The following is a 22,333-nucleotide window of genomic DNA, read 5'->3' as shown; positions in this document are numbered from 1 at the left end:
AAAAAAAAAAAAAAAAAGGTCTGGGGGTGAAGCTCAGCAGCACAATGCCTACCTGGCAAACACAAGGTCCTGAATTCAATTCCCTGTAACCCCCCACCAAATCATGCATCATGGTTCTAGCCATGGTGGTACATGCCTCTTATCTTAGTGTTAGATTTCCCTCACCTTAAAATGGCAGCTACATAAAAAGAATAGTCTTCTTCCCATTATGCCCTGCTTCTCACCTAAAATTATGGCTTCTCCCACTAAAGGACAGCCTTCTTCTTCCCATCATGCCTCTTTTCCCGCCAAGAGAGAAGCCCCTCCTAGTGATGTCACAAACTCCCAATCCTTAGCCACTACATCACTCAATCCCACCTCAGCTCCTATAAACCCCAGCCCAGTCCCATAAGAAGTGCTCCCTGTCTCTGCCATATTGCTGTCACTCTCCTTTGTTTGGTGACACCCCAGAGATTGTCCCTACAATAAAGGCTTGTAGTGATTCTGGTCTAGTCTTGGTTTTCAACTTTTTTACCTGACACTTAGCACTGACACTTAGCACTTGGGAGGCTAAGACAGGAGCACTGCTGTGAATTCAAGGCCAACCTGAATTGCATAGCAAAACCGTGTCTCAAAAAAACAAACAGGCTAGGTAGGGATTTAGCTCAGTTGCCCCACATCTTCCTTGCAAGCTCAAGGTCCTGAGTTCAATCTCCAGTACCCAAGAAAAACAAAACAAACACAATCTTATTAATTATAAGAATAAAACATATAGGGCCTGGGATTTAGCTCAGCGGTTTGGTGGCCTGCCTTGCAAGCACAAAGACCGGAGTTCAATCCCCGGTACCAAAAAAAAAAGAATAAAACATACTTTTATGAATCATTACAGTTTTTATTTATTTTTGTGTTACTAGGGATCGAATACAGGGGTTCTCTACTATTGAGCCCATCCCCAGCCCTTTTTATTTTTTGAGACAGGGTCTTTTTTTGGGGGGGGTTCCGAGGATTGAACTCTGGTCCTTGTGCTTGCAAGGCAGGCCACCAAACCGCTGAGCTAAATCCCAGCCCTTGAGACAGGGTCTTGATGAACAACCCAGGCTGACCTCAAACTTGTGATCCTCCTGCCTCACCCTCCAAAGCAGCTGGGATTGCAGGTGTACAGCACCATGCCCAGCCTGTAGCTATTGCCATTGGTTTTGTTTGTTTGTTTTTGTGGGGGGTGTTTTTGGTTTTGTTTTTGAAACAGTCTCACTCTATGTAATTCAGGTTGGCCTAGAACTCATGGCAATCTTCCTTCCTTAGCCTCCTGAGTCCTGGTATTACAGGCATGTGGCACCACACTTGGTCTATTAGTATTTTTTAAAGTGAAATTACAGACATTTAGAGAGCATAAGTTGCCCAAAACTGCAAGTCAACAGAATAGCAAGGCAAGTACAGTTAGGCACCTAAATCCAGCTCTTGTCTGCTACACTCTGCTGCCCCCTGCTGCCCCCTCTGGTCACCCCACGGTACTAACATCGATGTGGCCTTCACTGCCTTCACTTTAACTGTAGTCCAAGATAATCAACTTGCATCCAGGCACCCAGCCCGGGTAGGCTGTGTAGTGCTTCCTCCTGGAGCAAATGAATGTGTCCTCTGAACTCTTTGGGAACGAGGAGATGGAAAAGAGATTCTCTTTCGCTTTCTTCTTTCTTTGAGACATGCTTTTGCTATGTATTCCAGGCTGGCCTTACTTGGGGCCATCCTCCTGTCACAGCCTCCCGAGTGCTGGGATTAGTGGGATGCACCACTGCATCTGGCTTCCATTCCACTTTCTGCCCCAGTTTCTCTCCTCGTGTTCTGGACCTGTCTCATCTCACTGCTTTCCCAGATAGCCTCTGTTTCAGAGGCCGTGAGAGCAATGCTGACTGACAAAACAGAGCAGAGACAAAAGGTGAGCCTTGGGGAGCAGCTGTGAATCGGGGTCCCTGCTGGGACTGGAGGCCACACTGCCCACTGGGACTCCTTGGACCTGGCCTTTATCTCTGTTCATGTACAGTCACAGAAAGAAGGCTAGGACCCCAGGACACCCTGCCTGGTGGATTCTAAATCCCAGGCACCCTTTCCAACCCTGGCGTGCTCACTTTTCCATGACTGGGACCAAAAGCCTAGACTCAGTTTCAGAGGATCTGGTGAGTGGTCAGCTGCCTGCAGGGCAGGAACACTGTGGTGGTATTGCAGAAAGGTAAGTTAATGAGATATCTTGTAGGCAGTTAGACAGGGCCTCCCTCAAGGAGCCAACACAGCCAGGAGCCAACAAGGAGGACAATCAAGACACTTTCACTGTGGCCAGAACTGTAAAAGGAGAGAAACTACTATACCTTTGTGCTGCCTCTAGGGATAAACAGCAGTGATTGATGTTCTAAATAGGTATCAATTACCTGGGTGGGGGGCCAAGGTCTTAACCCAGCCTTTCCAGGAAACATCCCTGACCCCCACCCTCACTGAAAATCCTTGTATGCTTTCTAGGAGACCCCCATTTAATCAATAGTACCTGAGTGACTATACTTGTAATCTTATTGATCATGGTTTCATCCCACCTCATGCCCACCTTGTATTTTCCATTGGATCTTATAGTTTTGTCCTGCTTTGTGCCCGCCTCACCAACAACATGGCTTTGTTGTATAAAAACCTCTTCGAAAAGTTGGGTGAGCGGGCAACCCACTTTCAATTCCCCCTTCTGTCTCTCTTAGAAGCTTTCCTTCCCTCAATAAATGTTCCTACTCTTAACCTCCACTGTTCCTAGAACTCATTCTTCGATTTTAGAGAACACGAACTCACGTCCTGGATATGTAGCAGGTTTGGGAGTTCCACCCCTTCCCCCTATATCAGTGGGAGGGCTTGGGGGAGCAGCACCAGAGGAAAGGCCAGGGACAGATGCAGTCCCCAAGGTCACCCTTCGAGCCATGTCCTGCCACACCCAGAGCATGCTTTACTGACCTGTTTTGCACTCTCGTCACCTCCTGAAACTCCTCACAGTCCTCTAGAGCCCAGGGCTTTGAGCTGCCTGTGCAACCTGGCTCATTGGCTCTGCCAAAAGGACCCCTGACCAGCGCTGTGACCTTTCCATATATATATTGTATATTATATATATATATTTTTTTGTACCAGGGATCGAACTCGGGTCCTTGTGATTGCGAGGCAGGCAGCAGAACCACAGAGCTAAATCCCCAGCCCGATCTTTCCATATTTTCAGCTGCAAACATCCCACTCTTCCACTCGCTTTTGTTTTTGTTTTGCATTGGATTTCAAAGTCAGGGCTTTGTGCGTGCTGGTAAGTGCTCTGCCACTCAGCTGCACCCATCCATGACCTTGTATTTTCACCAGTTCTGTGGTTCAAACCCCAAACAAATTGAACCTGTTGACAATATCGCCTCTCCTGTGGACCTCGTCTTCCTCCTTTTTTCTGCCTCATAAACTCGACTTTCATTGTCCACCTTGTAACAGCCCCCGCCATGGGGATGTCCCATCCCCTCCAGCGTACTCATTTGTGAGCACATAGTTGGGGTTAAATACCTTCAAGGGTCAGCACAGCAGCCGTCATCAGTGGAGCGGAAGTGGCGAGGGACTAGATACCTTCAAGTCAGCACAGCAGCCGTCATCAGTGGAGTGGAAGTGGCGAGGGACTAGACGCAGACATTAAGTCGCACACAGTGGTCACGCCACATGGTCCTGGCCAAGCCAACTGGTGCCTCCAGGTTCCTGAGCCCCAACCCCAGCAAGATGGCACCCAGAGGGTGAGGCTCCCACCACGCTCATGCCTGCTCATTGTACCATGCAACACGCTGATAATGCCTTTCCCCAGGACCTGCCAACGCAGGCCACATCCCCACCAGACTGCGAGGGAGGCCGCCCAGGCCATCAGTAAGTGCTGCGTACACCTGGGCACCAACTTCCACACCACTTGTGTGCAAGGGGATCGCCACCATTCCCAGTGAGAAGCTCGGCAGCAAGACTGCTAAAGCGAACTCAGAGCCCAGTGCAGGAGGGATAATGATGTCCCTGAGGCCTCAGCCTTGGATCAGGAGATCATTGTAGAAGCTCCTGACACTAAGAAAGTGCAGAAGCTTTTGGACTTTGACAACCTGTGGAGTCTGCAGGTCACTCAGCCTGCAGTCAGGATGAATTGCAAATCAGGTGGTTTCCCAAGTGTTGGGATTACAGGTGTGCGGCCCGGGCCCAGCTCAGCTATAAATGTTGAGCACCTGCTGCAGGCAGTGTGCCTGGTCAACTAGGTACTGTGCCTGACCTTGAGTGTAGGGCCACATGGTGCACACCTGTGATCGCAGCATGTGGGAGGCTGAGGCAGGAGAATCACTATGAGCTCAAGGCCAGCCTACACAGTGAGAGCTTGTCTCAAACCAACAACAACACTTAGGAAATGTTTCCTGCAGACATTTGCAAAATGATTGATCGGTAATACACAAGCATTATTTGTTAAATTTAAAAACAATATAGTAGCTGGTTGCAGTAGTACATGCCTGTAATCCCACCACTCTGGCAAGGCCTGCCTGGGCAATTTAGTAAGATTGTCTCCAAATGAAAAATAAAAAGGACCAAGGATGTAGGTCATTGATAGAGTTCTTGCCTAGAATGTGTGAGGCTCTAGTACCAAGCAGTACCAAAACAGTCTATATAGTTTTCAAAGAACTTGCTTTTGTTTTTGTTTTTCAGTATTGGATATTGAAGCCAGGGCCTTTTCAGTGAGCTGCATATCTAGCCTTTAAATTTTTTTGGGGGGGGGTATTGGGGATCAAACTTGGGTCCTTGTACCTGCAAGGCAGGCAGTTGAACCACTGAGCTAAATCCCCAACCCTTAGCCTTTTAAAATTTTAAGACAGGGTCTCAGTAAGTCACTAAATTGTCTAGTCTGAGCTCAAACTTGCAGTCCTTTCTCCCTCAGCCAGGGATCAAACTCAGGACCTTGCGCTTTCCAGGCAGGTGCTATGCCACTGAGCTAAATCCCCAGCCCGTCTCTATGCAGCCTTTAAAAATTACCAGGGATTTAGCTCATTGGCACTGCACCTGCCTTGAAGGTACAAGGTCCTGAGTTCCATCCCCAGTACCACACAAACACACACACACACAAATTACCTTCTAGTGGGGTGTAGTGGTGCCTGTAATCCCAGTATTCTGGAGGCTGAAGTAAGAGGACTGCTGCAATTTCTAGGCTGCCTGAGCTACATAGTGAGTTCCAAGCCAATCTGGAGTACATAGTGAGATTTTGTGCAAGGAGATCGCCACACCGCTCCAGTGGATTGCCATCACTATTTTATTTTTTTTACACTTCCTTTTTTTTTGAAGCAGGGTCTTAGTATATACGTTAGGCTAGACTTGAACTCACTATGTAGTCCAGGCTGGCCTCAAACTCAGTGATCCTCCTGCCTCAGCCTTCAGAGTCCTGGGATTAGAGGAGTGTGCTGGCTCTTGCTGATACTTTGGCAGGGGGTGATGGCACTGAGGATTAAACTAAGGAGCTTTGCACTGAGCTATGTCCTCAACCCTTGTTTTAGTTTTTAATTTTGAGACAAGGTCTTGCTGAGTCATTGTTACTCAGTCTGCAGTCTGCACTCAAGCCTTTTTTTTTGGTACCGGGTATCAAACTCAGGTCCTTGCGCTTTCGAGGCAGGCAGCAGAACCACTGAGCCAAATCCCCAGCCCTGCACTCAAAATTTATGATTCTCTCGCCTCACCCTCCTAGAGTGCTCAGAGTATAGGAGTGACCATACTGCCCAACTCAGGCTTTTTTTTTTTTTTTTTTTTGGTACCGGGGATCGAACTTGGGTCCTTGTGCTTGCAAGGCAGGCAGCAGCTGCAGCTGGTGAACTGCTGAGCTAAATCCCAGCCCCCGCCCCAGTACTGGGGATTGAACTCAGGACCTTGTATTTACAAGGCAGGTGTGGGGCCACTAAGCTAAATCCCCAGCCCTCAGGCTTTAACTACAGTTTTCCAAATGGGTGTGAAGTGGATTCATTGCTTACCATCACACTTTCAGTCTAGAGTCTTTGCCAAGTCTACAAGATGCCATGTGATCTGGACCTGTCTTATTTGTATACCAATGATCTGCAATTGAAAAATTTTAAAAAGCTCTAAAACTCAAGATTTTTGAAATTTCTATAGCAGCAAAACCTGCTAAGAACTCATTAGGGGGCCAGCGGTTTAGCTCAGTGGTTCTGCTGCCTGCCTCGCAAGCACAAGGACCCAAATTCAATTCCTCATACCAAAAAAAAAAAACAAACAAAAAACTCCCTAGGTAAGTTATAGTAAAAAAAAAGTTATAGTTTTTCGTGTGTGTGTATGTGTGTGTGTGTGTTTGAGACAGGGTCTTGCTTTGTAGTTCAGGCTGGCCTCAGACTCTCACAAGGCAGTCTTCCCTCATGAAAACTGAATGTTCCACACAAGTAGTTTGAGACAGGGTCTTGCTTTGTAGTTCAGGCTGGCCCTGAACTATGTAGCCCAGGCTGGCCTCAGACTCTCACAAGGCAGTCTTCCCTCATGAAAACTGAATGTTCCACACAAGTATTACTCACACTGTTAGTCCATATGTTTTGTTTTCCGGTTTTCCTGTGCTTTTTTAAGGGCGCAGTTGACGTCTTTCTGGTTTTCCTGTTGTTGTAGTAGGTCTTTGTGATGCTGTGCCTTCCTGTTCACCTGTCAGCTCACCAGTGAGCTCCATAATTTTTTTGTGTAGTTCCCTGGGCAGAAACATTTTGTTTTTTTGCTGCTGTAAATGATCTCTTAGTTTTTGTTCTAGTCCACTAAGAAGGGGTGGGGGATTTAGCTCAGTGGCACCATCTCTGCCTGGCAAGTGCAAGGTCCATGTTGTTGAGGATTCTCTATCAATATTTCCATCATGGTGTGACGTTGACATCAGCAGTACCAGGGTAATCCTCCTGCCTCAACCTCCTGAGTGCTGGAATTACAGGCATGTGCTACCACGCCTGGCCTATAGTATTGTTTTTGGTACTGGGGATTGAACTTGGGTCCTTGTGCTTGTGAAGCAGGTGGCAGAACCACTGAACTAAATCCCCAGCCCCCTATATTTTTATTTTTAGTTTTTGGTTTTTTTGAGACAGTCTATGTAGTTGAGACTGACCTGGAACTATGTAGTCCAGGCTGGTCTTGAACTCACAGTGATCCTCCTGCCTCGGCCTCCTGAGTGCTGGGATTACAGGCGTGCGTCACCATGTCCAGCGCCAGCTTGTTTCTTTTTGACAAACTTCACTAGCTTAATTCAGAGCACTTGTATAATCATTATAGCAGTAAGTTTTGGCGATAAACAGAATCTGCCCCAAAATGTATACACACTTCAGGAAAAGAAAAAGTGTTTCTTCAGCAGATGGTGTTACCCTTGAAAGGGGAACCCTAGATGTATATTGCAGAAAACCCATTATACTGCCAGCCTTTAAGTAAAAATGCATGTGCAGCAATCTTTGACCAAGGTAACCCAAGCAGCAGTTTGTTCTTCTAGTAAATGTCTGGAAGCTCATGGCCACCCCTTTGAGCACCTCTTGTACGGGTCAAAGGTAACTTGTACTAATCCCATGATATCTGAATACATTTAGTATTAAAGTTTACAAGCTTTTTTCTTGGAAGCATGTACATTTTGGTAGCCTGTAGCTAATGATAGGGTGCTTATTTAGCAAGCGTGAGGCCTTGGGTTTGATCCCACTGTCTTAAAAACACCAAATGACCACAGTTAAGAGTGCACTAAAAATGAAGGGCCAGGGATTTAGCTCAGCAGTGCCACCACCTGCCTCGCAAGCGCAAGGTCCCTCTTGAGTTCTATTCCTGGGACAAAAATAAAAATGAGGAGAGCTAGGTAGGGTGGTACAAAGTGATAATCCTGCAGCAGGGGTGGGGGATGTAGCCCAGGGGTGCCATGCCTGTCTGAAATTAGGGAACTTTGAGGAATTAATGGCCATGTGTATTTCATTTTTTTCGCCATATTGTATATAGCTCCTTTTTGACAGGGTTTCACTCTGGCCTCAAACTTTTGTGTCAACCTAGAATTAGATGTGTACCCCTGTACTTCAATAAAGCAATTTTTACCAATGTTACACCCTCCCGGCAAAGTAGGATCCCTAGAGACAATCCTAAACTCTGATCCCTGCTCTACTTTGAATGTTATTTTGCAAGGTGAAATCTGGACCATCAGGTTTAGTTCACTTTGGCCTTGGACTCCACTGCACTGTTTACCCCGCGAAGGGGGTCATAACAGTGCACAGAAGAACTCTTGTGAGGCCGCGCCCATGCCAACACTACTTTGTTCAGTGTTCTGAAAATTCAATTTGCTTCAACTTTTTGAGGACATACACTGGTATAACTCCAAAGCCAGGGTTAAATAAAAGAGATACCGAGACTTGATCTCAGGGCCTTGCAGCACTCTCAAGACAGGCCTCACCAAGTTACAGGCTGGGCTGGATACTCCTGGCCTCAAGTGCTGGGATTACAGGCCTGTGCCACCAAGTTGTTTTCAACAGCTCTAGTGAAGCTACAGGGTTTTTGAATAAACAGAACCATTTTCACACGATTAATAGTCTAGGTTCGATCCTGGTACCAAAAAAAAAAAAAAAAAAAGAGGCATAGAACATACACAAAACCACATCTGGCAGAAACACTCAAAATGCTGTATAAAGTATAACATCTATTTTATTAGTTCATTCCCTCTGCCTGGAGATGGGTTTTCTTCGGTCCATTAAAACCCAGGTCCTTACATGGGCTTTGGTGGGGGTCGTGGGGCGGCACCCTGAAAGAAAAAGAAGTGAAATGAATTAAAAACCACAGATCTAGGGCTGGGGATTAGTTCAGTGGCACTGTGCCTGTCTCCCAAGTGCAAGGCCCTGAGTTTAATCCTCTAGCATCAGGCAAACATACACCACCATGGACCTTTTTTTTTTTTCGGGTACCAGGGATCAACTCAGAACCTTGTACTTGTGAGGCAGGCTGCATAACCACTGAGCTAAATCCCCAGCCCTTACCACCATGGGTATTAAGCCAGATGTGGAGGCATGCATGCACCCACAAGTTCAGCTACCCGGGAGGCTGAAGTGGAGGATCATGTGAGCCCAGGAGTTCAAGACTGGCCTAGGCATCACAGCTCACCCAAAACAAAACCTTAACAGAACCACTGGTCACAATCCCAAAGTCTTAACAATATATTCAGGACATAAGAATGCCTGGAAAGCTGGTAGATATCAGTAGAGTATATCATCTCACCTAAAAAGTGTTTTTAACACCCTCCCACACCAACCCTTGAACTGAACCCAGTTAAGTGTTGAGCTATATCCTTGGCCTTTTTTTGTTGTTGTTGTTGCCAGGGATTGAATTCAGGACACCTTATGCTTGTGAGGCAGGCAGTGGCACCCTGGAGCTAAACCCCTGGCTCCTTTGACCTTTTTTCCCCCTGGTTGTGAGAATCAATCTCAGGGCCTTGTACTTGTCAAGCAGGTGCTATGCCACTAAGCTACATCCCGGATACCTTGACCTTTTTTGAGATGGTTTAAAAGAAATTATACAGGCTGGCCTTGAACTTTTATTTCTCCTGCCTCAGGCTCCTCAGTAGCTGGGGTTATGGGCCTGGAACACCTGGCATGGCTTCTAATAATTCTTGCTAAGTATCTCCAAGCAAGTGCTTAGATGTGGGTCTCATCTGCCTTCCCAAAGACCTTAATTTGAAATGTCTCTGGCTCTTGCCTATCTTTTTACTGTCACCTCTCTTGCTTCCACATCCTTTTAAAATACAGAAATAAGTGTGACGGTGTATACCTATAACCCCAGCACTTGGGAAGCTGAGGCAGGACAATAGCAATGAGTTTAAGGCCAGACTCAAAAAAATCAAACAAATATGAAAAAACAAAGAAACCCCCCGCACTCACAGCAGGTCTAAATCGGGGTGGAGGTGTTCGGTCCTTCCGGGCTTCACGAGATCGATTCCTGACCACCTTGCTGTGAATGGCACAACTCACGCAGTAATGCAGCTTCACATAGAGCTTGGGAAGCACATAAGCTGACAAATAGAACATAATTACTAGTTATTTTTCTATCCACCCTTTTTATATATAACCACTCTGCATTACTTCTTGCTATCAAGGCAAAACTAAACTCACTTTGTTCATCAGACACAGCCATGAAACTTTCATTCCCACGGCAATCGGTTCAGTTTCTGACACATAAGCAAGTATGTGCAACTGTCGCGCATAACCCTCAGAGGTACCAAATTCACATCCTACATGTAATAAACTAAGAATCCTGTTCCCTTCAACAGCATTCTCAGCTACTACTCCTGGGTTCCTTCATGTTTCTTAAGTAATTTCTTTTCAAGAAAATAATGTGTCATCACCATCTCATTCTTCAAACAGTCAAGGGTCTCACTCGTTTGTGGACTTTCACTAATTGAAAAGTTGTTACATACAGGGCCGCGTTTCTGCCTCCAAGTTTCTCAAATCCTATCCCCCAAACAAGTAGTCATGAAGACTCAAACTCACCACTAAAACTTGCACGCTATTAATCATAAACATTCACTAGGCCCAAATCTCAAAATAACAGGAAAAAAAACCGTACTATTCCTTTTTATCAGCGACCACTTAATATTCTAGGAAAGTGCAAACAAAGCCCGTACAAGGGTGAGGTAGGGGAGAACCTTGCACAGCTCGCGCCAGTAGCACTTACAGTCGAAGACACTCGCTTCCGAAATGTCCCTGACGGCGGCGGCCTCTACTATGTTTCGAATGACGAATTTCTTAATGGCCTTATCCTTGGGCACGCACCGGGCGCAGTTGGTGCAGCGAATAGGCTGTACATGGCCGCGGCCCTTTTTGGCACGACCGTTGTTCCTTCTTTTTTTCGTCTGCATCAAGACAAAACATCCCGTTAGAAGCGCAACTTACCTAGCTTCGGCAGCCCCTTTCCCGCTACCCTCCCCACTGGTAGCACCTTCCGAAACGCGCTGGATTCTCTTAGGTTATAAACGCACGTAGTCCTCTCATAAACCATGGCCGAGTTCCCAAATCCCCACAATCCCAACGTATGTTCTTTTTAGCCTTTAACCGGATCACCATGATCACCACGCGTCAGAACTCACCATCTTGGAAGGGAGGACCCGAAAGAGGATCCGGCACCCGGCCGCGCCCTCTTATATAGCAAGAGATTCATACGCTCACACCGGAAGAGGATTTAGAAGACGAGAGTTAAGCACGAAAAATTAATTTCCTCAAATTTTAATGATTATTTAGCATTTACGCTGAAATGTAGGGTGTAAAGAGGTTTCTAGAATTTATTTATCCGCGACACAAAATATCTGTGGGAGTATTTATCCTACCGGCGGAAGACAACTACAGTATATAGTCCTAAAACACTTCACACCACCACAGCCCGGAAGTAATTCTAGGCGTTATAACTTCCGGTTATGCGTCGGTGGAGGTGGATTTAGCCCGAGGCTAAGCCACAATACGCTTATCCTATTAGAGGCGAGGCGAACGGAGCGGTGCATGGCGGGAGTAGTAGTTCGAAGTTTAGAGGCCCTTGGCCCCTAGTCTTTAAGGGCGGTGCTACACTGTCCCTGTTTTGTTTTTCTGACAATCCTGTTGACTAGGTTTAGGATTATGAACTGGAAGACCTGAGAGGAAACAAAACATTTTGTGAATTCTCCTTTCCATTATGGCCTATCTCCTTTCCATAAAGATAGGCCATGGACAAGTGCACTGGTGCTGCAACTGTTTTTATCCGTGTTTCTGTTTTGTTTGGTTTGGGGGCTTTTTGTTTGTTTTTTGAGACAGAGTCTCGCTCTGTAGCCTAGGCCCTTATCCACCCTTTTAACCTGGCTTTGCTGTTAGCACAGTGCCAGTTCTGGGCACTGTGGTAGTGCACTCTAAATATTAACTCACTTAACCCTCAACAAGCCTATAAGATAGACACTATTATTATCCTCACTTTAAAAATTGAAAAAGCAGGTCGTGGTGGCACACTCCTGTGACCCCAGTACTCTGGAGGCTGAGGCAAGGGGATTGCTGTGAATTCAAAGCCAACTTGAACTACATAGTAAGACTCTGTCTCAAAAAAAAAACAAAAAAACCAGGACCGGGGATTTAGCTCGATCCCCAGTACCAAAAAAACAAAAACAAAAACAAAAAAGACTGAAAAAAATGACAGGTGTGACACCTGTAATCTCTGCTACCCTTGCCTGAGTTAGGAGAACATCAATTTCAAGGCCAATCTGGTCAATTAAGCAAATACCCTGTATTAAAAATAAAATTTAGGGCTGGGGATTTAGCTCAGTGGTTCTGCTGCCTGCCTCACAAGTACAAGGTCCTGAGTTCGATCCCCAGTACCAAAATAAATAAAAATAAATTTTATTTTTATTAAATAAAATAAAATAAAATTTAGGCCCGCCCTGCTGGCCCAGGCCTATAATCCCAGCTCTGTGAGACACTGAAGCAGGAGAATCGCAGTTTCCACTCAGCCTTGGCAATTTAGAGGCTTAGTGAAACCCTGTCTCAAAGAGCTAGTCCTGTTGCTCACTGCAAAGGCTCTGGGTCCTTCCCTAGCACCAACAAATAAAAAATAAGTTGAAAAGCACAATTTTAAGAGTCTGGGAAATCTCAGTACTTGGGACCACAGCAAGAGGATTGCAAATTTGAGGCCAATCTGGGTTATATAGTGGCTCAATGCTAGACTATATTACATAGCAAGACTGCTGTCTCAAAAAAGAAAGAAAATGCCAGGCAAGGTGGCACATGCCTGTAATCCCAGCACTTGAGAGGATGAGGTGGGAGGATCCCTTCAAAGTCAAGGCTAGCCTGAATTGCATAGCAAGATCCTGTCTCAGAAAAGAAGAAAGAAAAAAAAGGCTGACTGCATAGTTCATTGGTAGTGAATGCTTGCCTGGTATGTATAGGCTCTTAATTCAATCCCCAGTGTCAAATAAATAAATAAATAGGTAAGTAAATAAGAGAAAATAAAAAGGGGGTTGGGTGTGGTGGCATATGCCTGTAATCCCATCACTTAGGGGGCTGAGGCAGGAGGATCACAAGAGTTCAGGCCAGTCTGGACTACATAATGAGTTCAAGACCAGCCTGAACCACATAGTAAGACCCTGTCTCAAAAAAAGGGGTTGGGTGGGTGGGGATGTAGCATGGTGGTAGAGCACTTGCTTTAGCATGAGTGAAGACGAGGGTTCAATTCTCAGTACCAGAGGGGGAAAAAAAGTTGAAAAACTGAGATGTAGAGTGGATAAATAACTTGTTCAAGTTTACCCAAAGCTAGTAAGAGATATTCTTATGCTCCTCGCCAACAAATGGATACAGGTATAGCCTGGGCCACTGATTTTAAATGTTTTTGATCCAGACACATAGAAGCATACTTTACGTTGGTACCCAATACATACTCAAATGCAAATATATGTACATGCAAACTAAAATACAAGGTTCAAGAAATAATACCCTTATGACATAAGTCCTCTGGTTCATTCTATTCTCTTTAATTTTTGAGGTCCTAGGGATTGAACCCACGCTGAGCTACATTCCCAGCCCTTTTTGTATTTTTTGAGACAGGGTCTCACTAAGTTGCTAAATTGCCCAAGTTGGTCTCAACTTTCAGTATTCCCCCCTCAGCCACCCAGAGTGCTGAGATTATAGTTGTGCACTATCACGCCTGGCTACTTGGATTTCTTTCTTTTTGGGGGAGGGTACTGGGGATAGAACTTGGTCCTTCTGCTTGTGAGGTAGGCAGCAGAACTTCTGAGCTAAATCCCCGGCCCTGTTTGAATTTCTATAGCTTGGGGTTTCATTGGATTTCCTCGGCATAAAGGGACAGGCAGGCTTTGGAGTCATACACTCCTAGGTTCAAATTCTGGTTCCATGAACCAGGCATGGTGACGCATGCCAGCACTCGGGAGGCTGAGGCAGGAGGATCACTGTGAATTTGAGACCAGCCTGGGCTACATAGTGAGTTCCAGCTCAGTGTCAACTACATAGTGAGACCCAGTCTCAAAAAACAAAAAACAAAAAACAAAAAACAAAAAAAAATTTCTGGTTCCACTGCTTACTGACAGGTTTTGGAAAAGTTATTTTATCTCTTGGGGTTTTCTTTACCAACAATGATCATGCATTTATAAGTGTTTCTCCAATTAAATGAAGACCTAGTACAGTACTTGGCACTCTGAGATACTCAGAGTGTTAGATTCTATATCACTTCTATCTTCCTGAGGATGTACATTTTGCACATGTAGGTTCTCAACAAATGTTTGATGACTATTGGGCTTGGAGTGTGGCTGAGTGGTGGAACATTTGCTCAGCATGAACCAGGCCCTGAGTTCAATTCTTAAATTCTGGGGGAAAAAAAGTTTGATAACAATTCTGCTTTGGATAGATAGGCAAGTCAGCTTTCTCTCCCATTCTGGACACTCCTACTAGGAAAGACTCTACTTCCCATTCTAGGCTCCATGTTCTGTTCTTTTGCACCAACAACCTGAGCATATGTGTCTGGTTTCCTCTCCATCTTATACTTGCTTACCTCCTAAACTGATTAATTGGTGCTATATGCTGCAAGGACGCCCCCTCCCTCTCAGTGGAAAAGCTAGGCAAAGGAAGTCTGCAAAGACAACCAGGGGTGTTAAATTACTCATGTTTATTTATAACAGACCTTCAGCCAGTACAGTACAAAACTTACAGTAGTATATCTCCGTTACACAAATATTTACTTACAATATATTACATATACAAAATGCTTTGCAATAAGTCTCAAAAGCTAGTTTAACTCCCCTTAAGACAGAAGAAAAACTCTTTAAAAAAAAGGGGGGGTGGGGACCAGAGAAAGAGGGGAGGTGTAGGGGCCAAGGCCAAAGGAAACACCAAAGCGGCTACAAAGGAAACCCTGGGAGAGGAAGAGAGGTGGTATTGCACTTGCTTCTGTGTTTTTTTCTTTTTGTTCTTCATAACTTCTGATTAAAAATATATCTATATATATATTATGTACACAAGGAAAGAAGCTGCCAGAAGTATTATAAAATCCCACCCGCAGCTTGGACACTGACACAGAAAAACAAAAGTCTGGAAAAGTGTTTTTTTTTAGAAATTATTTTTTTATTTTTGTGATGTTGATTTTGAATAGCAGTATAAAAGGAAACACCTCTTTTCTCCATGTGGGTTTCAGTTTGTGTTTTTTTTTTCTTTAATTTTTTTTTTTATGCAAAAGGAGCTGGGAGAGAGCAGAAGGATGTTTGAGGTTCCAGAGCTGGAAGGCTCTGAAGAGTAGGATTTTGTACCTAAGACCCTGGTTAAAGTGCAGTGGTGGTCTGGAGAGAGACAGGATGCCCCTCTCTCCCTCCCTAGCACCTGGTCTTGCCCTTCCAGTCTCTGCTCTCACGGGCATGGAGTTGCCTCAGAGCACAGTCCTTCATGTTCCGGGAGGTTACCGGTGCCAAGGCTGACTAGAGGGGATGGGGCACCCTAAGGCTCTGATACCCGACAAGGGGGACTCGTCCTTATGAGGTATCATCAATACACAGCAGACGCAGAAGTGGAAGGGGTAGGTCTGAGGGAAGGGGCTCAATAACCAGAATAGTTCAGGAGAAGCCTAGATATTACTCTCAGCTCTGCTGCCATCCTGGACAGGAGTGAGTAGCCCAGGGTGCTATTGAGAAAACTCTTCCCCTCTGAGGGACCACTCTCCTCTGAGCTGACTGCCCCGTCCTCTGCCCTTGGCAGCATCTATTTATTGCTACATTGTCGAGGAGGAACAATCACCCTGGGCGGTCTCTTCCTGCCATCTGGTTCTCTTGGGGAAATTGTATAATAGGGGAGTGAAAGGTGGAAGAGGAGAAAGTGATGTCCTTTCCCGGATGGGATAAGGTACACTCTTCCCAGAACCCCGAAGGGCCCCAATCCCGGGATCTAATCCTTAATCCCAATATACCTGACAGGGAGTGAGAAAAGTAGGAAAGGCAGAAGAGCCAATGAGGAAAGGACACGTAGAAAGAGATGGAAGGGAAAGGAAGAGAAAAAGAGAAGAAGGACCAAGAGTTATAACTTGTGAGGTGTTGTGTTTGGTTTTTACTTTTTCTTTAAACATAGAAAAACAGCCTTTGGTTTGAATCTCAAGGAAGAGAGAGTGGGATGGCTGTGGCCGTGGGCAGGAAACTCTGGAGAAAGAGACTTCCACTTGCAGTGGAGTTGTGCCGACTTCTCCCCCTCTTGTGAGTCCTGGGTTTTCCAAATAGAATCCACAGTTAGCAGAGAGCCAGGGGCTCTGCAGCAGCCAGAGCAGAGGCCCCTCCTGCCCTGTGTCCGGGAGCTGAGTGTGGGAAGGTAGTGAAGGATGAGCCCACTTGGAGGCGGGGCAGAATGGGTGAGGGGCACAGAGCCTTGCTCATCCTGGGATCATTTTTGGTTATACTGAAAGAGAGAAAAGAGACACCCTTTTCTTCCTGCCACTGATGGTAAAAACAGGGCCCAGAAGTCCAGGAATGAGAGGGTGACTCCTGCTGGGAGGGAGAGAAGGCAGCATGAGTAAGGGGCTGAGAGGTCCTCTGCTCAGGCAGCAGCCCACCAGTTTGTCACAGGACAGGGACCGGAGGAGTCCCAGAGAGCCTGGGAAGGTCATAAGAGTGAAGAAGTTTGGGAAATTGAGGAGAGAGATTTTATTCACCCCTTCTCATGCCCTGACTCCCAGTTAGGCACCTGAGGCTCCCAGTCTGTCAGAGACAGAGGGTGGCAGACCTAGCCTTGGCCCCTGAGAATATAAAATGGGGTCACTCCAAGAACAGGAAAGCTGCCTCTGAGTTGAGTGGCCAGCTGAAGAGGCTAGAGTGGTGACAGGGGTGGTGGGGACAGGGAGAGCTGTATAACATCCTGGAAGGAGACCCCAAAGGGAGGCTTCGGGGAGCTCAAGAAGACCTTCATTCCCACAGTGCCCAGGGAGAATTTCTTCAGCTCCTCCTACTTCCAAATGAGGAAATTCTTCATTCAAGAATAGTGCAAGCTGCCTAAAGTGAGAGGGCACGAGAGGTATGGATAGTACCAGGTTCAAGGGTCCCAGAGAGGAGATATAATGCCACAGAGCTGAGGTGGGGCTACTGGGAGGTATCAGCATCAAAACTGAAGAATCAGTAAAGTAAATGGCAAAGATTAAAGCAAGAAGAGCAAAGTCTCTTCCTTTGAAGAGGAGCTTCTGACCCCTGGGGCTGTTAGAGGATGGTGGATCAACTAGAAAAAAAATTAGGCCTAATGTAGAAGGAAGCTGAGGGGTGTGAGGGAAGTGGCAAGAATGGCCATAAGTAAAAAAAGGCGTAAAAAAAGGCAAAAGAAAAACAACCAATAAATAACTCAGTGTGCTGGGGCAAGAGAAAAATCACAATGCCTAAATCAGTCAGGGAAAAGAAGAAAAGGTGAGGAGGGTCAGGGTTACATGTGAGGTCATGTGGCCAGTGGTGGGGACAGAGCTAGACACTTGCGGGGGCAGTAGAGTGGCAGATAAGGGCAGGGGCAGAGGTCGCTAGCCCACCTTATGCTCGCCCCTGACAATGTGGGAAGAGAATTCGTACCGGTCTTGGCTGTGGTAACCACAGATGTTGCACTCAAAAGGGTCCCTGAAGCCATGGCAGCCCATGTGGATGGTGAACATGACATGGTCCAGGAAGAGGATGCGGCAGTGTTCACATTTGAAGGCTTTCACGGGCTCGCCGCTCTCGCCCACCACTCGAAGCACTTCCTTGGAGGGGCCTGGGGTGCCCCGCAGTAAGCCCTCCTGCGGCTTGGGGTCCTCTTTGGCATAGGCAGGACTGTGCCGGCCCACCACGATGGTGGGAGGTGGCTGGGGTGGGGGACCCTGAGGGAGGGACACCACCCCCCCAACCCGATCTTCGTGGTTGCTGTCTGTGTCTGTGGAGTCCTGGCAGCCATTGCTGGGGGATGCCCCCGGGTCAGTAAGGGAGCCTCGGGCTCGGTAGAGGAGGGGACCTCCATCCCCCAGGTCCTCGGGCCCTTCACCTGTTTCTCGGGACCCTGGAAGCTCCAGTCGGCCAGGGAGGGGCTGCATCTGGGTGTAGACAGAACTGATGACAGGCGTGAGTTCTGAGATGCAATTCGTAGGTGGAAGGCGGAGGGGACGCAGATGTTCTGCACCTACAAAGGCCAGAGAACCTCCAAAGCCAGGCTCCAGGCCGTGGTGGGCCACCAGCTCCACATCCTTTTCATAGCTGCCTGAGTTCACATCGTAGGGGAGGTCAGACAGGCTGAAGCGCATCTGCTTTTCACCTGTGGAGAAGAAGGTCTCAGCAGGACTGGGTGTGAACAGTTCTAAATTCTCCTAAATTCTACTAGGTTTATCATTATTCTTATTCTCATTATTATTGTTATTATTTTGAGATAGGGTCTTGTGAAGTCACCAGGCTGGCCTCAAATTGGCCATCCTCCTGTCTCAGCCTCCCAAGCTGCTGAGTTACAGGAATGTGCCATTGTACCTAATAATAATAAAAATTATTCTTAGTATTAAAAGCTGCACTTAAACTCACCATTTAGTTTAGGTTGGCCTCAAACTCACAGCAATCCACCTGCCTCAGCCTCCCCAATGCTGGGATTATAGGTGTGTGCCATGATGCCTGGCTTTGTGTTATTATTATTATTTTTTTTTACATTTATTTTTGGTACCCGAGATTGCACTTGGGTCCTTGTGCTTGCAAGGCAGGCGGAGGAATCACTGAGCTAAATCCCCGGCCCTGTGTTATAATTGGTGCTGGGGATTGAATCCAAGGCCTCACATTTGCTAAGCAATGCTCTCCCACTGAGATGACCCCCCACCTTACGGGTTTTTTTTTTGTTTGTTTTTTGAGACAGGGTCTCACTATGTAGTTCAGACTGCTCTGGAACTCACTGTGTAGTCCAGGCTGGTCTCAAACTCTCAGTGATCCTCCTGCCTCAGCCTCCTGAGTGCTGGGATTACAGGTGTGCACCACCATGCCAGGCACCCCCACCTTTCCTAATATTACTTACTATAACTCGTTTGTTTGCCTAGAGGTTAGGTCCTCTATGTGACTGCTCCCTGACTCTAGGTTGTAACCCTGGAGGACTCGGTCTCAGGCTGCTCACTCCTTGAATGCCTCCTTCACCACACTCTGTGAAGCTCCAGGTCCTTAGCTAATGCCAGCCCCAGGTGGAGAAACCATGTTTACTTCTCCCTGGCTCTAAGGGCCTATAGCCTGAAGTCCTTGCTATTCTGAAAAACGAGGAGAGCCTGAGCTCTGACCACTTCCTCTTACAACTACCATAAGGGTCCAGCAATGACCAACAATGACCTCCTCCACTCACTTTCCTCCTGTTCTGGGGGTAGATTCTAAGCACCAGAAACCTCCAAGCTACTTTCTTTCCCTAAATGAAACCCCTCGACCAAAATCTCTGGCTTTAGCAACCAGAACTCAGATTTATTTGTGCTGTGGCTTCAAGCTGATTTCACTCTTACCTACAAACTTCTGGGGTGTGGAACGCTTGCGTTTGGTGAGGCTGTTAGCCAGACGATCAATGAAAGTTGGCCGGTCAGATGCTGAGTGCAGTATGGAGTCTGGCACCATCTCCAGGTCACGAATCTCATCACCTAGTGGGAGGGAGGTGGGGATAGGTAGTAGTAGCTGAATAGGAACAGCACTGGCCCGGCAGCCTTTGCAGAAATCTAGCAGGTCAGTAACCAAGGAAGAATCCACCTAATGCCTGGGAAACTGGGCTCTGCCCTAGCAGAAGCATATCCCAGCAACGTTCTACACCATTTAGGGACAATTACACATTTGAAGCTTGCGTTTTATTCTTTGTATTCTCTCTCCCATTAGTCTGAGGATACAGACCCAACTTCCCTCAACCTCTGGATCTCCTTACAACACCTACCATAGGGCTCTGCTGTATCAGCTGGGGTACTTAGGTAAATGGTAGATTTACCAAGGGTAACTATATCCTGTTCCCCATACTGCATCCCTCTGTGGGAGGAGGTGCTGGAATCCCTTTGCCCTGAACTTCCTCTGGCTCTCCTCCCCTCAGTGTGCCCCCAGTACTTCCCACAGCCCCACCTGGTTGGCCAGCTAACGCTTGGGCTTCAGTGCTGAGACTCTGTAGGTAGTTGTGGCATCGCTCCTTGTGCTCCTCCAGGGTACTCTGCTGTTTGTAGCTCCGGCCACAGTAGTTGCACTTATAGGGCTTGCCCACTGTGGGAGAGGAGACTGGAGGAGAGACAGCATCAGAGTTACTCCCCCCCTGTGTCTCAGCTCTGCACATTCATCCAGGAGCAAATGAACACTAGCATGGGGAGGAAAGGATTTTGCTAAGTTGAATTCTGCATCTCTTTCCTTCTTGAACTTTACCTGCAACAGTGGACAGGTGAACCAAACTTGGGGAAGAGGGATGATGTGTAGCTACGGAGCAAGTGAATCCCAGGACACACAGCAGTGTGCAGGGGGTGGGGTCCTAGATGACCAAGTTGCTGCTCAAAGGGAGTGAAGACGCAGGGACGCTGTAGGGGACTGTCCCTGGCAGGCAGGCAGGCCCCACCCAAGGACCTCAGAGCCTGGGCCTAGACTGTGGTTTAACCTTTCCATGTGGCAGACGGGTTTAAGTGCTGTTTATCAGACAAGGGGATTTTTTTTTCTGCTAAACTTATCTGCTTTGGTTTGGGGGAAATTGATGGGCTGGGGTAATAGAAATGAGGGCCCTTAGATCTGCCCATGTGGGGATGAGTAGTTTTCATTGACCTTTACTTGTATTTTTACCTCCAAACCTTGCCTGGTTTTATTATTTTTGGTCTCTCTACACTGAAATATCAAGACAGTACCAGGAAAACCATTACTGAGAAGAGATTTTGAAAAGAGAAAGAATAAAACAACAGAGAAGAAAATAAAGGAGAAGAGTAAAAGGAACAGAACACCAAGTTTGGGTTTGTTATTTATTTTTTTAAAAATTGGTTACATAGATCTTGTTTTTACTGAAGTAAAAAGCAGGCTGGCCTTGAACTCATGATCTTTCTGCCTCAGATGAGATTATATGCCTGTACTACCACACCTGGCTCTAAAAACAACTCTTATAACGTGATATTTGTGAGAGGAGAGAAAACAAGTGAAGAACGAGGTATTGTATATTTTATGTTTCTTGCCTCTGTTGAGTAAGGAGACAGGGAAGGTATCTCTAGGAGGCTGGTGATTGTTATTCATTCCCCCTCCTCGAGCCAAGGCTGAGCTCTGACTGAATCAACCTCTGAGCATTTTGCTCTTGCTCTGCAAACCCTAGTGTTTTGGGATGAAGTGAACACAGAGTCTCTATTGACCCAAGACCCTTGGGGAAATGGTTTATCTCCTGGGAGAGGAATCATTCTCTAGGCTCTTTTTTGGTTGGGGGAGGGTACCAGGGATGGAACTTGGGACCTGTGCTTTGGAGGCAGGTGGCAGAACCATTGAGCTAAATCCCCAGCCCTCTTTTTTTCTTACACTGTGGGTTTACAGGAAGCAGCTCATAGAGATAAGAACCAACAGTATGTTGGTAGCTGCTTTTGATAATAATGTGCTTAATGATTAATAATATACTTAATAATCCACAGAAAAACCTCCAAAATCTACACAGCTGACCTTGTAAGAACTCCAGGGGCCAACCTATCCTTGTTCCAAACTACAGAGGGAGCCACCCCTTTTCTGAGAAAAAGACACGTGGATTTCTTTTCTTTTCTTTTTTTTCTTTGGTGAGTGTGTGAGGCAGGCTAAGCCACCAAGCTAAATCTCTAGCCCAAGACACATGGATTTCTAGAAATGGAATTTTCATGGGGGCCAAACTCTGCTGTAGAATAGCAATGTGGCCTACAACTTATTTTTTTCCCCCACAGCTTCGGTTTCCTTTGCAACAAAATGGGATAATACCATCTATCTTGCAATTTTTAAGAGGATCACTCGAGGAGACACAAACAAAATGCTCTGTAGAGTATAAAGCTTGAGTCAGCAATGATCCTTCTCACTGTTCCTCCACATATATAGAAAAACGAGGTTTTGTTTACAAGGTGGGAAAACCTGGAACAAGGTAAATGGATAGAGAAGTAGAGTGGTAAAGTGATTGCTCTGCCCCTTTAAGTCTTGGACCAGGAGAATTTAGAAAAAGAAAAACAGCCAGGAAAATTTCTGAGGACAGACCCTACTAATTCTTTCCCCTCTTCCCCTCTTCCTGCCTTTTCTCAATCTTGAGCTCCCTTTTTCCTGCCAGCTCAGCTCTTGGCCTTTTCCCAAGTCCAAGTCAAAAGCCCAAAACTTAGTAAAATGCCTGAAAAGTGCTATTTGTCCACCTGATTCCAACAGATATTGATT

The 22,333-nt window shown here is 46.4% G+C and overlaps 2 protein-coding genes across 32 annotated transcripts in view; both read right to left on the bottom strand.

Annotated features, from left to right (window-relative positions):
• Positions 1–8,645: 8,645 nt before the first annotated feature.
• Positions 8,646–11,186, bottom strand: Rps26 (ribosomal protein S26). Of its 2 annotated transcripts, none has more exons than XM_010644717.3 (4): positions 11,102–11,186; positions 10,690–10,867; positions 9,897–10,027; positions 8,646–8,767 (listed from the first exon to the last, which is right to left on the bottom strand). In XM_010644717.3, exons 1-4 carry the CDS (start codon positions 11,102–11,104, stop codon positions 8,732–8,734), a joined length of 348 nt encoding a protein of 115 aa, XP_010643019.1. In that variant the 5' UTR covers positions 11,105–11,186; the 3' UTR covers positions 8,646–8,731. The 2 variants fall into 2 exon arrangements, with proteins under 2 accessions (XP_010643019.1, XP_010643018.1); XM_010644716.2 differs by lacking the exon at positions 11,102–11,186 and adding an exon at positions 10,954–11,073.
• Positions 11,187–14,608: 3,422 nt separating this feature from the next.
• Ikzf4 (IKAROS family zinc finger 4) overlaps positions 14,609–22,333 on the bottom strand; it is a 32,987-nt gene continuing 25,262 nt past the window's right edge. For 26 of the 30 annotated variants that reach the window (XM_019210742.2, XM_019210755.2, XM_019210762.2 and 23 more), the window contains 4 exons: positions 20,066–20,215; positions 19,471–19,602; positions 17,558–18,269; positions 16,134–16,409 (listed from right to left, as the gene is read on the bottom strand). In XM_019210742.2, the coding sequence (XP_019066287.1) occupies positions 16,244–16,409; positions 17,558–18,269; positions 19,471–19,602; positions 20,066–20,215 (1,160 nt within the window). In that variant the 3' untranslated portion in view covers positions 16,134–16,243. Of the gene's footprint in view, positions 18,270–19,470; positions 19,603–20,065; positions 20,216–22,333 lie in introns of all 30 variants that reach the window. The other 4 variants (XM_033763688.1, XM_033763689.1, XM_033763692.1 and 1 more) reach the window with 2 other exon arrangements.

The sequence above is a fragment of the Fukomys damarensis genome, unplaced genomic scaffold, assembly GCF_012274545.1.
Source record: "Fukomys damarensis isolate Sample0158 unplaced genomic scaffold, DMR_v1.0_HiC HiC_scaffold_15, whole genome shotgun sequence".
Lineage (NCBI taxonomy): Eukaryota > Metazoa > Chordata > Mammalia > Rodentia > Bathyergidae > Fukomys > Fukomys damarensis.
This window is presented reverse-complemented; position numbering and strand designations above follow the sequence as displayed.